The following is a 16,419-nucleotide window of genomic DNA, read 5'->3' on the forward strand; positions in this document are numbered from 1 at the left end:
TTGCAATGGAACAGGTGCAATGTGATGCCTGGGGTAGATATGTGTTCCTAAAATGCAAAATTAACTCTATGGGCCAAATGTAATAGGCTGAGAGTTTAGAAAATGTGAGAGTTTAGTAGTAAACTCTCACATTGATTGAGTTTTATCTTCAAAATGGGAAAACATCTGAATGAGATTTTAAATCGTGAGAGTTTTTTAAGTCTAAAAAAACATGCGAGTTCGCTCTGTTACTTTGTTTTTGGACTCTATTACATTGGCAAAGTTTAAAAAGTGTCAGAAACTCTCACTTTTCTAAACTCTCACCCTATTACATTTGGCCCTATATCTTTATTATTGTTGGCAATATACATTCCTCCACCGTACTCGCATGAGGTTATTAAAAAGGTGGCTGAATTTATGGCCATATTCCCGGACACACCTGCTCTGTGCCTGGGGGATTTTAATAATATACTAGACCCATTGTTACATAGGCATAGCATGTCTGCTTGGAATTGGTATGAAATACCGCCGGCTGCATCAGAGTTCCCGGCAGCGGAAGCCCGACAGCGCTGGAAATCCCGATAGTGGATAGGTAAGTATTGTCTAACCTAACCCCCCTAACCCTCCTTAGGGGTGCCTAACCCTAACCTCCCCCCCAAGTGCCTAACCCTAACCACCCCCTTCCCCGCTGCCTAAACCTAAGTCCCCCGGGGGGGTGCCTAACCCTCCCAGGGGGGGGGTGCCTAAACCTAAGTCCCCCCCCGGTTGGCCTAAACCTAACCCTCCCCCCCGCGGCTGTCCGCTCGCGGCGCCCGGCATCACTACGATCGGGATGCCGGGCGCCGGTCTCCCGGCGTCGTGGAAATGCCAGGCGTCTACATCTAGACGCCCGGCATTTCACCCTCGCCGGGATATGACAGTCGGGAAGCTGGCTGCCGGTATTAAGGCAGTCAGCTTCCCGATTGCATACCGTCTGCTCCAGTCAGGGGCTGGCTGGCAACTTTTAGCCTGTGGGGCAAATGCATGCAGGCGGGTAGCGTGTAGCCAGGGTGCCCGAAGAACGTGCGTGCTACGGCGCCCCCCCCTCAAGTGTTCCAGGGAGGAGGCGGGTCCATATGGGATTAATGTAAAGTAAAAATAAAGATTAGGAACAGCCCCATCGTGGTGCCCATATGCAGTGCCCCCCTGTGCCCCAGGAGAGGACCCCCTCCCTTATGCAGGCCTCCAGTAGTGCCCCCAGTAGTGATCCCCCCTATGCAGTGCCCCTAGTTGTCCCCTCCCCTTGTAGTGCCCCTAGTAGTAGTCCCCCCTTGTAGTGCCCCAGTAGTCCCCCCAGTTGTAGTCCCCCCCTTGAAGTGCCCCGAGTTATAATCCACAGTAGTGGTCCCCCCTTGTAGTGCCCTCCCCCCTGTAGTGCCCCCAGTAGTGATCTCACCCTTGTAGTACCCCCAGTAGAGGTCTCCCTCTTGTAATGCCCCCAGTAGTAGTCCCTCCCTCTTGTAGTGCCCCCAGTCCAGTAGTGGTCCCCCCCCCTTGTATTGCCCCCATTAGTAGTAGTCCCCCCCTTGCAGTGCCTCCAGTAGTGGTGCCCCAAGTAGTGGTCTCCCCCTTGTAGTGCCAGCCTCCCCCCCAGTAGACACACGTAGTAAAAAAACCCAAAAAAACCACTTACCTGAATCCCCGCTCCCGCCATCGCCATCCGCTCCTCCGTCTGTCCTTCCCGGGCCGGGCCGCTCTGCATTCTGGGAGAGACGTCATATGACGTCATGACACCTCTCCCATTGCCCACTGCGGGAGCCGGAAGATGGAGCGGCTCCTGCAGTGGGCGCAGCAGCAGCGAATGAGAGTCTGACAGACTCTCATTGGCTGCTGATCCAAACAAACACAGCTGCCGGAGCCGTGTTTGTCACTTGTGTAGCGCTGACCGAACTCCGTCCGGTCAGCGCTACACACGCGGTGCAGTCTGTGTCACAGTGACACAGACTGCCCGCGGCACGCATGACGCTGCGGCCCGGGGGGCCCATGGCACCCTGCCCCCCGGCCCAGCCCGCCACTGGCTCCAGTGATACGGGGGAGGAGAGCCGGGTTTTCAAGTATGGTCCGGGGAATGGGCTTGGTAGACGCCTGGAGGATGAGGTATTCTAATGTGAAACAGTACTCGTGCTTCACATATACACATTCATCGTTCTCCAGGATAGATATGGCATTAGTTACAACAGGTTTACTGCCAAGGGTTCATAAGATTGTATATGAAACTAGGGGTATATCTGATCATTCCCCATTGACAGTCAGTTTGGATATGGAGGGTCTACGGGGTCAACAATTCTGGAAATTTAACCAGTTCTGGTTGTCACGCATGGGCACTGGAGCAGAGTTGGAGGCCGCTTGGAAAGAATTTTTCGTATTAAATAGTGGCACTTTATCCGTTGCTGTTCTATGGGATACATTTAAGTCATTTTTAAAGGTTTTTTTAATTCAGAGAGTTGCTAATTTAAAGTCTTTTTATAAAAAAACAGAATTGGATATGGAAGCTTCCTGCAAATTGTTAGAATTAGCTTATATATCTGATGAATCAGAAAGCATGGTGTGATGCCCAAAAATTATGGAAGGATTGTTTAATGGACAAGGCCCAATATAAAATTCTATTTAATTCGCATGTACATTATGCAACAGGAGATAGACCTGGTTCGTATTTGGCTAACCTGGCTCGAATAGAGCAGAAGTCATCTAATACCGTGGTTGAGCTAGTTGGTTCAGATTCCATTACATATGTGCGCACCCAAGAAATAGCGGAGGAGTTAGTAAGGTATTATCAACAATTATACAAATCTAGGTTGGTATATACTCAACCAGAATTGCGTGAATTCTTGTCTGCTATTCCACTGCCGACACTCTCCCCTGAGGCGAGGGATTTTTTAGACTCTCCCTTGACGCTAGAGGAAATTGAAGTAGCATTAAACTCGTTTCCCAATGGCAAAGCTCAAGGTTTAGATGGGATCCCCCTCAAGCTATACAAAAAACATAAGAAAATACTTGTACCCCAATTATTTGAGATCTTTAATCAAATGTATATAAATAATACATTACCTAAATCAATGTCCGAGGCATTAATAATTGTCTTACCTAAACCAGACAAAGGCCCTGATTCAGAGCCGGTCGCTATTTGCGCTCGCTCGTCCAGAAAATAGGGGTGGCTATTTAAATGAACCGTTCGCTGTTTGCGGTCTGTTCACGCCTCTAGGCGAACAAAACTTGCGGTCGTTTTTTGGGAAACTACGCCCCCTGGCCGCTCGCATCCGACGTCATGTCCGCTATTTATTAGATTAATCGAGTACATCGAACAGAGTATGAACTGCTCGCTATTCTTGTGGTTGGTTTTTGCTACCACAATTTTGCGAGCAGTTCTGGCTAAAAAAAACCCAGTGACGTGGTCAATGACGCTGCTGTTTTAAATATGCACACCCATAAAACGCCCGTTTTGACCTTTAAGCACGCCTGCGTTCTGATTTCCACTCCCCGTTTTCAAGCACCTTCCCCTGTTACCACCCACATACGCCTCATCCTGTCACTCAAATTAGCAGGCATTCGCTATTTTGCGAACACATGAATTTCGGCCGCACTGACTGGTTCGCGCATGCGTATAACGATCCATACGCATGCGCAGTTTGGCAAACATCGCTCGGAGCGAACGAACTGCTGCTTACGAATGGCTCTGAATGAGGGCCAAAGATCTTACCAAACCCGATTCATATAGACCTATATCACTCCTTCCAACAGATGTAAAAATCCTAGCAAAAGTTCTGGCCTCCAGGATTAATCAAGTCATAAGTCAATTGATTCATCCTGATCAGACGGGCTTCATGCCTGGTAAGTCTACGGCAGTCAATTTACGCCGTTTATTCACACATTTACAAATAAAATGGCAGATGCACAAACCTCTGTTATTGTCTCATTGGATGCCGCCAAGGTGTTCGATTCGGTCAAGTGGTTGTTTCTTTGGGAAACTATGGAACGCTTTGGTATTGGCCTGGGTTATATTAAGTGGGTAAAACTTTTAAATATGGACACTGTAGCGAGAGTGTCGGTAAACGGTTTTGTTTCTACGGCATTTTCACTGTATAGGGGAACAAGACATGGTTGCCCTCTGTCACCCATTTTATTTGCTATGGCTATTGAGCCTTTGGCTTGTATGATTAGAGGTCAGTCAAACATTTATGCACTATACGCGGACGACATACTACTCTTTATCTCGCGTTATGAGATCTCTATGCCCAAGGTCCTTGACATTATTGATTTATTTGGGAAATACTCAGGATTACTAAATAACTGGGACAAATCTTGTATCCTTCCTTTCAGGGGATCCTGCCCCAAAGACCCTATCATAGATCTTCCCCTGAAGTGGGTTAACACGTTTAAATACTTGGGAATTTGGATTTCTAATATACCGCAAAAGTATTTATCATTGAACGTGCAACCGCAGATTGAATACCTCAAGTCCCGTGTCCAGATATGAGGTAAATTGCCATTAACTTTAACGGGCAGAGTAAATTTAGTCAAAATGGTCCTCCAACCTAAAATCCTATACATTTTGAATCACTCTCCAGTATATATTCCTCAGAAATTTTTCAAACAGATTGATGGTCTATTGTCCTCACTACTGTGGGTCAGTAAGAGAGTTAGGATAAAATTAGACACTCTGACCAGACCTCGTGATTGTGGTGGTCTGGCGTTACTCCTTTTTAAATTATATTATTATGCTGCACAATTATCACATATATGGGAATGGATAAATGATAGAACTACTGAATCCCTACCTGCCCTTGTATTGGCTCAGTCCAAAACAGGATTAACGCCTTTACGTCTACTATTGAGTGATAATATACATATAGTTAATATCCCTTTAATTAGGCAGGCCATCACTATTTGGAGACTTGTTTCGCGTATAATGCAAGCAGAAGGTATAGATCCAGATACTCCGCTGGCTCATGCCAAGAGCCTCAAGGAACTCTGGGCCTGATTCAGACCCGCTCGCGACTGCTGAGCGCTCGCAGGCAGGTCGATGGTGCCCTAGTGCGCATGCGCACGACGGAGGGAGCTCCGTCGTGCGCATGCGCGAGACCCGAATAACGACGGGGTAGCCGTCGTTATGGGTCTCGCACCAAAGGGGGCGTGCTGTCGATGGTGAGTGACAGCACGCCCCCTTTGTTGGGCGTGCCGGGGGCGTGGCTTCCAGATGGAGGCGTTTCCATGGGAACGCCTACCATCTGGGTCCGGCCCCACTGACAACACTAGTGATGTCAGTGGGAGTGATTTTGGCTCTGATAGAGCCAAAATCACTCCAGGGCTTGCGGCAGCGAGACCCTACCACAGGGTCTCGTCGCAAGCCCGATGGTCGCGACTCGCGATGGTCTTGACCATCATCATGGACGCTCGCTATAGCTGTGGGTGGTAACCCACAGCTATGCGAGCGTCCAAAAGGACGCTCCAATAAGAGGTAGGAGGGCCCTGATTCAGAGCGAGCGCTCTGGTCAGAGCGTCCGGCTCTGAATCAGGCCCTCTATGCCATCCAGGCCGGAGAAGCTTGTGGTCAGTGGAAAGTAATGTCTCTGGGACAGATTTTTCAGGCGGCTGTCTTAAAATCCTTTCATCAATTACAGCTAGAGTTTGGTGTCCCTAACCATTTTTTCTTTCGTTATGTACAGCTCAGGCATGCTATTAGTGCCCAATTTTCTGAGGTTCCTCTGTCTATACAGGAATCTCCTATTAAAACTCTATTACCATCTGCCAGTTCTAGTCGCTTGATATCTGTGATTTATAACAACTTACTGAACAAGCATCATAAGTCTGACTTGGTATCCATAAAACAACAATGGGAAAACGACATTGAGGTATTGTCAGAAGATGATTGGAGTGTAGCCCTTGCCAGTCCTCGCCTTGCCACTATGTCTGTAAGGTACCAGCAAATACAATATTTTATATTACATAGAGTATATATGGCACCCGTCCGGTTATTGAGAATAGGGGGTAGGACGGACTCAAAATGTCCCAAATGCAACTCCTCCGATGGTAATTTCTGGCATCTGCTATGGTTATGTCCTATAGTGAATTCGTCTTGGCAGCGCGTGATCAGGGTTATTGTCTCTACAGGTGTACCTCAAGATATTCTTACCCCTGCGGCATGTGTTCTGGCTGTAATAGATGCCGACATTATTGACAAACCTGTTGTGCGATACACTAATAACCTTTGCACGCTTGCTAAAGTATGTATAGCAAGAGACTGGATGGCATCTTCTGGGCCAAACCTTGGATATCTCTGGTTGGAGCTGTTGCTGCACATGAAAAATATGTCTATACTGCTGGGGATATAATACTGAAATATTATAGAGTATGGGATAGATGGTTGGATTCTCCATATAGCCAGTCGGTGGGTGGTAACTTCTTGCCCATATAATGGATAGTTCCAAATTATAAAAATAGTTGTACAGTAAATTAATTGTAGAGCTGTATGTGTTGCCATTACTATGTGTATTTGAGATAGTAAAATGTATTTCCTAAAAGTTCCATATGCGTTGGAGATGAGTTGCACAGTGATATTTGTATAGACAGAAGAGAAACCACACATGTATTTAATTGTCATTTCTTTATTTGCATTGTTGTTTAAGTGTTTAATAGTATTATTGTAATGTTTACAATTGCTCTATTGTTGTAAATTTTTATGTACCAAAAGTAAAATACAATAAAAATGTATTGGATTTAAAAAAAAAAGCTGAAACATTTCCCGCAAACAGGGCATCAATGTGGTTTATCTTCTGTATGGACCACGCGGTGCGTATTGAGGTGCGTTTTTTGCTTAAAAAGTTTTCCGCAAACGCTGCAGGAAAATGGCTTCTCTCCCGAGTGATTCCTCTCATGTATATTGAGATGGGCCTTCTGCTTAAAATATTTCCCACAAAAAGAGCACGAAAACGGTTTTGCTCTGGTGTGAACCACCTGGTGTATCAAGACCCCTGACTTAAACCCGAAACATTTCCCACAAATAGGGCAACTGTACGGTTTTTCATCCGTGTGGACTGCCCGGTGTGTATGGACATGCGCTTTTTGCTTAAACTGTTTACCGCAAACAGAACAGGAAAATGGCTTCTCTCCCGTGTGATTCCTTTGATGTCGAGTGAGGTAGGCTTTCTGTTTAAATTGCTTCCCGCAAATGGAGCAGGAAAATGGCTTCTCACATGTGTGAATGCCCTGATGCGTCGTGAGATGCGCCTTCTGTTTAAAATACTTCCCGCAAACGGAGCAGGAAAATGGCTTCTCTCCCGTGTGTTTTCTATGATGTGTGACGAGCAGGATCTTCCTGGTAAAACATTTCCCGCATACGGAGCAGGAAAATGGCTTCTCCCCTGTGTGGTTCCTCTGATGCCTAAGGAGAGCTGGCTTCTTCTTATAACACTTTCCACATCCACAGCAACAATGTGGCTTCTCTCCGGCAGGAACCTGCAAATGTTTAGCCAAATCGGCACCGTCCATGAAATGTTTTCTGCACACAGCGCAGGTTACTGACTTTACGCCAGTCTCACGGTTAGACCACAAGATCGATATCTTCGGTGTATGATTTTCTGGGCATTGACTTTTTGGTAGAATTCCTTCTTCACTAGAATTGTCCTTAATATGATTAGAGGCAAATTGTGTAGGGTCCTGCAATGTACCAATGTCAGTGGCTGGGACATTTCTGCCTTCACAGGAGATGGATTCCTCCTCAACACCAGTAAATTTATATTGTGCATGATCGGAGGGTGTACATCTGTCGATGAGGTTTCCATCTCCACTTGTAGCTGGTTTCTCAAGAACATTCTCTAGACGGCTGACCATGTTTTGATCACCTGTTGAGGAGTGGTCATCAGTCACAATACAATTATCTTCAATTATACAGCAGTCTGGTGAAGGAACAGTGATGGGAGGTGTTGCTGCTGTACTGCTGGATACATTTCCTGCAGGGATAGACGCTGTGGTTAGATTTTATATTAAAAAGTATATACAGTATATATCTATAATCTATGGGCCTGATTCACGTCAATACCGAACAGCAAATATTTAAATACTGCAGGAGGCATCTATAGAAAGCAGATGCCTTTTGACAGGAATAGCGATCCGAGTGCCTGATTCAGAGCCGGACGCTCTGACCAGAGCGCTCGCTCTGAATCAGGACCCTCCTCCCTAAAAATGGAGCGGCCTCTTGGACGCTCGCATAGCTGTGGGTTACCACCCACAGCTATGCGAGCGTCCATGATGATGGTCGCGATAGTCAAGACCATCGCGACCATCGGGCTTGCGAAGAGACCCTGCGGTAGGGTCTCGGTGACCGCAAGCCCTGGAGTGATTTTGGCTCTATCAGAGCCAAAATCACTCCCACTGACATCACTAGTGATGTCAGTGGGGCCGGACTCAGACGGTAGGCGTTCCCATGGCAGCCACGCCCCCGGCACGCCCACCAAAGGGGGCGTGCTGTCACTCACCATCGACAGCACGCCCCCTTTGGTGCGAGACCCCGAGCTTCCTCCGTCGTGCGCATGCGCATTCGCCCACCATCAACCCGCTTGCGAGCGTCCTTCGGTCGTGAGCGGGTCTGCATCAGGCCCCGAGTGCAGCGTTTGTAGACAATGCCTTGGATCACCATCGAGGTCGCGGCTGCACCGGCCAGTCTGAACGCTGGCCAGGCACTCCCCCCAAATGCTGTAGCATGTCAATCATGCTGGGGCTTGGGGACCAGAGAATGATATCGCAGGACCCGTTCTGCACGTGCACAGTTTGCCGATAATACAAAAATTGCGTGAGACGCCACATTAGTGTCTGGTCCTTAATCAGGCCCTATGACTGTAAACATTCTCCAAAAATACATGCACGTAAAGCTTAATGGCGGGATATACTTGAACATACAAATAATGCCAGACAAATCTAATAACAACTCTCCATTAAACTCATGCAGAAGAAAATTCCAGCAGCAATCAATAAAATAATACCATCTAACCTTAATGGACATATATCATAGTAAGTAAGGAAAATGCAACACTTAGCAGTTTCCAGCCTATTTGGGGGGTATTCAATTAGGCTGCGAAAAGCCGATGACGTAATTTTCGCATGTTTCAATTATCCCCGTTCTCAATTTCAAAGACTTTTTGCCGGTTCGAAAAAAAAAAATGGGGATAAGTTTTCACCAGCGTTTAGCTGGCGAAAAAAAGTGCAGAATTGGGGTTTAGGGGTGCAGGCTTTTAAAAAATAGCCTGCACCCTTGGAAATGACCCTAAAAAAACATTCTGGGCCAAATGTAATAGGGTGAGAGTTTAGAAAATGTGAGAGTTTAGCAGTAAACTCTATTGTTGGTTGAGTTTTATCTTCAAAATGGGAAACCATCTGAATGAGATTTTAAATCCTGAGAGTTTTTCAAGTCTAAAAAAACATGCAAGTTCGCTCTGTTACTTTGTTTTTGGACTTTAATACATTGGCAAAGTTTAAAAAGTGTCAGAAACTCTCACTTTTCTAAACTCTCACCCTATTTCATTTGGCCCTCTGTGTTAAAAAAAAAATAATAAAAAAAATTGGGACACCCCTAAAAATTTTTTGACATTTTTTTGGGTAAAAAAAAAGTGGGAACACATCCTAAAGTACCTTAATAGATTCCAGAGGGGTTCGGAAGTATGTGGCAGGTGTCTTCTTCATTGAAGGGACTAGCGGCAGGTGCATTTTTGCAGAATTTTTAAAAATAACTTTAGGTAGGGACTTAAAAATATGCTTACCCCCTTTTTCATGTACCCCAAATTTGATAGGAATAGTTATTTTAACAAAAAAAAAATATATAAGTGCTATTCTTCACCCCTTCTTCATAGCCGCAAAAATGCACCTGCCGCCGCTATTACAAACCCAAACTTCCATCAGCAGGCGAAAATGGGGGCACCCATAGTGATCCCCCATGTCTGGACATCTTTAGGGGGTCCCATGAACATTTCCCAAAAAATTCCCGTTTTTTTCGAAGATGGTGCTAAAAGTGAATGTAAAAAAACAGGAATAATTTTTCGTTTGCCTTTAGCAAGCGAAAAAAAGTGCAGAATAGGGGTCTAGGAGTGCAGGCTTAAAATAATTAGTGTTTAAAAATAGGTTCAGGGGGATTCTGTAAGTATGCGGCAGGTGTTTTCTAGACTAGGCTATTAGCGGCGGGTGTTTTTTTGCAGATTTTTATAAAAATTACTTTAGGGACTTAAAAATATGCTAGTACCCATTTCATGTAATTTGATGGGACCACTTTTAAAATCGAAAAAAAAAAAGCTAAGTGCTCTTCTGCATCACTTCTTCAATGTCGGGAAAAAAACACCTGCCGCGGCTATTTAAATCCCCGACTTTGTTTAGCAGGCAAAAATGGAGGTACCCATAGTGATCCCCCAGGTCTGGACATCTTTGGGGGGGGGGTCTTACAATTATTTCCTGAAAATTCCCGTATTTTTATATTGAATACCGGGTATAGCGGGCATGCGCGCAATACTTTTCCGCCTGGAAAACAGGCGAAGGAGGCGAAAAGTCCAGCAGTCAAATTGAATATGGGCCTTAGAATCAAATCAATCGCTTTGATTATACTGTACATGTCTCTGAAGAACGTATTGTAGAGACTCATTGGGCTTTATTAGTGTGTTAGTATCAGCCACACTCCAACATTCTAAGTATCCAGTTTGAAACTGGGAAAGATTGTCAGCTTAACAGTGTTGGCAACCAATGCACGGATTAGAATATTAGTGAAATAACTTATATTATATATTGGTGCGGATTTCTCAAGATTGGGTGATGATATCTTCTACTGCCCCTCCACTGATCTTTCCGCCATAGTTTCCTTCACCTCCCTCCCCTCCATCCCATACTGTCAATCTTCACACTTTCAACCTTCCCCGGCCTTTACTTCTACCCCTTCCTACTATTTATTCTCCTTGGTCCTTCCAGACCCTGTGCTCTGTCCCATGTCCCCAGTATCCATATCTCCCATAGTCTCATCTCTCTTTCTCGCTCTCCTTTCCATCCTGCTCTTCGTCTTATGGGCTTAATTGCTTAATTATGAAATACAAATGGAAAGGGATTGAAATCCCGACAGCGGATGCCCGACGAATGAAGTTCCCGACTGTGGCAGGTAAGCACCCTAAGCCTCCCCTGCCCCACCCTAACCCTTTCTTAGTGGTGCCTAACCCTAACCTCCCCCCCTAGTGCCTAACTCTAACCCACCCCCGGGGGTGCCTACCCTAACCCCCTCTTACCGGTCCCTAAACCTAACCCTCCCTGCGGGTGCCTAGCCCTAATCCCCCCCCAAACCCCGCTAGACTCCCTAATCCTAACCTTCTCCCCTCGTGGCTAATGCTAAGGGCCCCCCCGGACTTACCTTCGTTCAGGCTGGCGTCCCCGGCGTTCCGGCACCGGGATTAACATAGGTGTCGGTATTTCGTCGCCTATGTTAAATCCCTTGCCGGGACTCCGCATGCGGCCGCCGGTCTCATAACTACATCCCTATACAAATGCAGCAGGAGATGTCTGTAGGAAATAAACAACTCCTGTCTGCATCAGCAATCCAATTGCAGGGTCTGTAGACATTGCATCGGAACACAATCGCGACACGCCCCTGTTTTGTATAACGGCCCTGGTCACCGCCCTACAAACACCACAGCATGTCCATCATGCAGTGGCTAAGGGGGGTCTGCCAGCGATCACGCAGGACCTATACTGCGCAGACCCACAACAATCAGATAGGTCATAAACCATGGGGTTACATACAAGTCACCACTCTTCCTCTCTTTTCCATTACGCATTTTCTGTCCTGTACTCAGTTTCACTCTCACCCTACATTCTCTAGTCCCCACCTGTGAGCTCATAAATCTCGGCCCCATTTACGTGGTTCTGCACCTTTCCTGCCCTCACTGATTCTATTTCATTACCCATTTATCCACTTGCCCTCATCCACTGCTTTGCTCTAACCCTTCTTGTGGCTGCCGATGACATCAAATCTAACCCCAAGCCCCACTCCATCCCCACCTACCTCTTGCTCTTCTCTCTACCGGAAAAATTACCATCCACATAGCACTTCTAACCCCTCCAATCACATTTTCATCCCTGCTCTTACTCATCTCTGGCTTCCTGTGAACTCTGACACGCTTGATCTGACTTCAACAAATTCACATGCATTCAACACCTGTCCCCATCTCATTCCATCAGTCTCTTAGCTCTAGTCTAAACCTATATCTCTCCCTCTGACTCTGCTTCCTTTGTGGTATTCTCCTTTGAAGGTCTCGTCTTCTCCCACACTCCTCATCCAGGTGACCGCCACGATGGTAGAATAGGCATCCTGCTCTCTCCTGGCACCTTCTCCAAGATTCATTACATACAGCTGTTCTCTCCACTTCATGTACACTTTATTGCTATATCCCGCACCCCCGTTTGGCAATTCCAATACTGTACCTAGACAAGTTTGCTGCTTGGCTTTCCTACTTTCTCTCCGCTCATCTACCCACTCTTATTCTCAGGAACATCAGTATTGCCATGGACATCCCTCTCAGCACTGCTGCCTTTAAACCTCTCACCTTCTTTTTTAGCTTCTACCAGAGGGAACCACCCATTGTGACAGCCAGTCCTTCTACCTATTCCTCTCTCACCTCTATGACATTTCTAGCTTTGCCTTTCCTTCTAGCTCTCACTACCTATTGTTCCCCAACCCTCAACCACAGCAGTGGTCACACAGCAACAGTTTAACAGCTTTGAACCTCTCCAGAACCCTTCCTGGCTTCCAAAACTCCCCAGTCCAGCACCAATGATGCCATCTCCCTCTGCAATGCCACACAATCTGAGGCCTACTTCTCACAACTTATGCTCCATGACCCACTGCTTTTAACACTGTTGATCACTATCACTCCTTGAAACTCTTTATCCGTTCTGCATTTGTGACACTGGCCTCTCCTGCTCTCCAGCCATTCCTTCAGTATCTCTACTTTTGACTCTTGCTTCCTGTCTTTTCCATCTGTATCAGTGTCCCTCAAGGATCGGTTCTTGGCCATCTGCTCTTCTCTCTCTACACTTCCACTCATGGCAAACACATTTATGCTATTTTGGAACCTTTATGACACCTCTCAAGACCTCTCGCCTTTGTTCTTAGTCTGTGTTGAACTGCCTCAGTGTCATCTCCATCTGGATGACCCACCGCCACCACAAACTTCCTATGCCCAAATCTGAGGTAATTATGTTTCCCTCTTCTAATGTCACTACCCCTCCCCACAGATCCCTCACTACTGACAATATCATACTCTCCCCTCTACAACCATTGCCTCCTCAAATCCAGTCCTTCGATCTTAATGACGCCCGCTCTTCAAGTTTGCCAAACTACACCTTTTTCTCATTCAGTAAGTAAACAAACCCAGGTCCACTTGCTCATTATCTCCCACCTAGACTACTGTAACCTTCTCGCATTGGCCTTCCCTTAACCTGCCTTTCCACTCTACCATCCTTCCTGAATGCGACAGCTAGACTGATTTTCCCTTCCCACCATGCCTCATAAGATACATCACTCTGTAAATGCCTTCACTGGCTTCCCATTTTTTTCAGAATTCAACTCAAACAGCTTACCCGCACTTTAAAAGCCATTACCTTCCCCTTCATACATATCTGACCTTGTCACAGGATACACTGCAGCTTGACAACTCTCCTATGCCTCTGATCTTTGATTTTGCTCCTATAAATTACTCTCGCTCCCATCTCCAAGACTTGTGCTGTATTCATCAACTATGGAACATGCATACCTCGCCTAAAATCCTTCAAACGCTCTCTCCAAACACACCTCTTCATGCTTGCTGACCTTACCTCATCCTATACCCTCATATCTCACTCCCTCTTCTTCCTCTAGATCACCCCTGCTCTCTCTCTCTAAAATGTAAGCCGTTACAAGCAGGGTACTCTCTACCCTATGTGTTAGAACTGCCTGTCTGTCTACCTCGTAGGACCTGGCCGGCCACTAGAGGTAAGTAAGTGGGGGGCAGGACAGAGAGCAGGGGGTTGGGGTGGGATGGAGCGGAACAGAGGGGAGCCCACACATGAGCAGTAGTCAGAGCAGGGGGAGGGGCAGAGCTTTGGAAAGAAGAGGGGTGAAGCCAGAAGCAGCGGAGGGCAGGTCCCTTTATTTAGTTTTTTTCAAATTCTTTATTTTGGATGGTCAATCATAACAAGAAAAACAGAAAAATAAACATCAAAACCGTGTCACCGGCAGCAAAATGATAAACAATACCAATATCAAACAGCTTTACACAATCAACAATAAAATTGAATCGGTTAAAGCAAAAAGAAAAAAAAAAAAAAAAAATAGATATCAGTCTATTAATGGTGACAACAGAAATAAATTGATAACCAAATGATCAATACAAATAAGTACTTATATATGAGACAACAGTCATAGGTCAGAAACCATTGGGGGGGAGGAAAGGGTTGGGGAAGGAAAGGGAAGGGGAAAATGACCACAAAAAATAAATGGAATAAAAACAAATTTCAGCTTAAACTAAAGAAGAAAATGTGCTTACCCTCCATGGGTCTCCATACACGTCACCTCCCAGAGAAAGACGGGGCTAGATGTCTATGCTCAACAGAAAGCCAGGGAGCCCATACTTGAGCAAACATATGTCCTCTATCATGGAGGTAATAAGTTATCTCTTCCATAGCAGCTATATGCCAAATCTGGCGTTTAAGCGCAGAAAGAGACGGTGGGGAGGTATTTTTCCAATTAAGAGCTATCAGAGATTTGGCCGCCGAAAGAACATGCATAAGTAGTTTCTTTGAGAAACTATGAAGATTTGGTGGTGAGCAGCATAACAAAAATACCCAGGGATCCTTTGTGACTGGGGATTCCAACAAAGAGTTCAAAAGGTCAGTAACCAAATCCCAGAAGGGGATAATATTTGGGCATGTCCACCAAATATGTAACATAGTGCCTCTATGGCCGCAACCTCGCCAACAGTCAGGTGATGAGGAGGGAAACATCTGATGGAGTCGTACAGGGGTATAATACCAACGGTAGTATATTTTGTATGAGGTTTCCTTAATTTTAGTGGAGATGGAGCATTTAGCAATATTAAGTCGGATTTCCTACCAAGTTTCTTCCTCTGGAGGAGGGCCTAAATCTGTCTCTCACGCAACCTCATGAGATCTTGGGGAAGGAAAAGTTATGTCAAGAAAAATAGAGTAAAGTTCTGAAATCAGGCCTTTGGTAAGGGGAGAATATTTACAAAGGCGTTCAAAGGGCGTAAGTTCTCTGAGTACCGATGCAGAAGGTAGAGAACGCAGAAAATGACTAATTTGAAAAAATTCAAAGGGACTTAATATTTGGGCTGGACATTGTGTTTGGAGTTCTGGTAGGGACAACCAGTGGCCCTGTGTGGAGAAATCTATAGGAAACTTAAAGCCCGCTTTGGACCATAAGTATGCTTTTTTAACAGAAGACCCAGGGGGAAACAAGGGATTGAACCAAATAGGAGTTAGGGGAGAAATGGAGGAGGTAAGATTCAATTTGAGTGAATGTCGGTCCCAGAGGGAGATATTAAATTTAAGGGCAGGAAGTTGTTTAATAGTGACAGGGCGCTGCAAGGGGGAAAGGCCCCAAATGGAGGTAAGGTCAGGAAGGGTAATATAGGCAGCTTCTAGGTCTAACCAGGAAGTGGATCCTGGGGGCGAAAAAGAGGTAATAATTTGCGAGAAATGGGAGGCTAGGTAATAGAGTTTAATATCTGGAAGGCCTCTGCCACCAGCATCTACCGGTCTCTTCAAAACGTTGGCCGATATTCGGGGGGGTCTGTGGTTCCAGATAAAATGGACCAGAGCTTTCTGAATATCTCGGAGAAGGGTGGCCGGTACAGCAACAGGGAGTGTTTGGAACAAATAAAGCCATTTGGGTATGATGTTCATTTTAACCGATATGATCCTGCCCAGCCAGGAAATAATAAGACGATTCAAGAGTTTAGATCAGCTTGCATTTTGGAAAAAAGAGGTGGAAAGTTCTCATGATAGAGAAGATCATAGCGAGAGGTGAGATAAATCCCCAAGTATCGAATCCGTTTGGGTTGCCATTTGAACTTAAAGGCAACCTGGAGAGTCTCAGTAATTGGAGGAGGCACGTGGAGCAGCATGGCCTCTGATTTAGAGTAATTAATTTTATAATTAGAGATAGCACTATAGGATCGCAGAACGGTGAAAAGGTTGGGAAGGGAAATCTGTGGTTGGGTTAAGGAAAGCAAGATATCGTCCGCAAAGAGAGAAATCTTGGAGTGAGTGCGTCCCACCTGCACACCCCATACATCTGGGTGAGATCTGATCTGGGAGGCAAGTGGTTCTATCACGAGAGCAAATATGAGAGGGGATAGGGGGCAGCCCTGCCGGGTACAATTAGTA

At 45.9% G+C, this 16,419-nt stretch overlaps 1 protein-coding gene across 1 annotated transcript in view; it reads right to left on the reverse strand.

The window, feature by feature from the left end:
• Positions 1–6,548: 6,548 nt before the first annotated feature.
• LOC148477806 (uncharacterized) overlaps positions 6,549–16,419 on the reverse strand; it is a 51,155-nt gene continuing 41,284 nt past the window's right edge. Inside the window, 1 exon segment of the mRNA XM_088456148.1 lies at positions 6,549–7,964. Within this exon segment, the coding sequence (XP_088312274.1) occupies positions 6,733–7,964 (1,232 nt within the window). The 3' untranslated portion in view covers positions 6,549–6,732.

Source organism: Taudactylus pleione, unplaced genomic scaffold (genome assembly GCF_031769625.1).
Source record: "Taudactylus pleione unplaced genomic scaffold, aTauple2 ptg000689l, whole genome shotgun sequence".
NCBI lineage: Eukaryota > Metazoa > Chordata > Amphibia > Anura > Myobatrachidae > Taudactylus > Taudactylus pleione.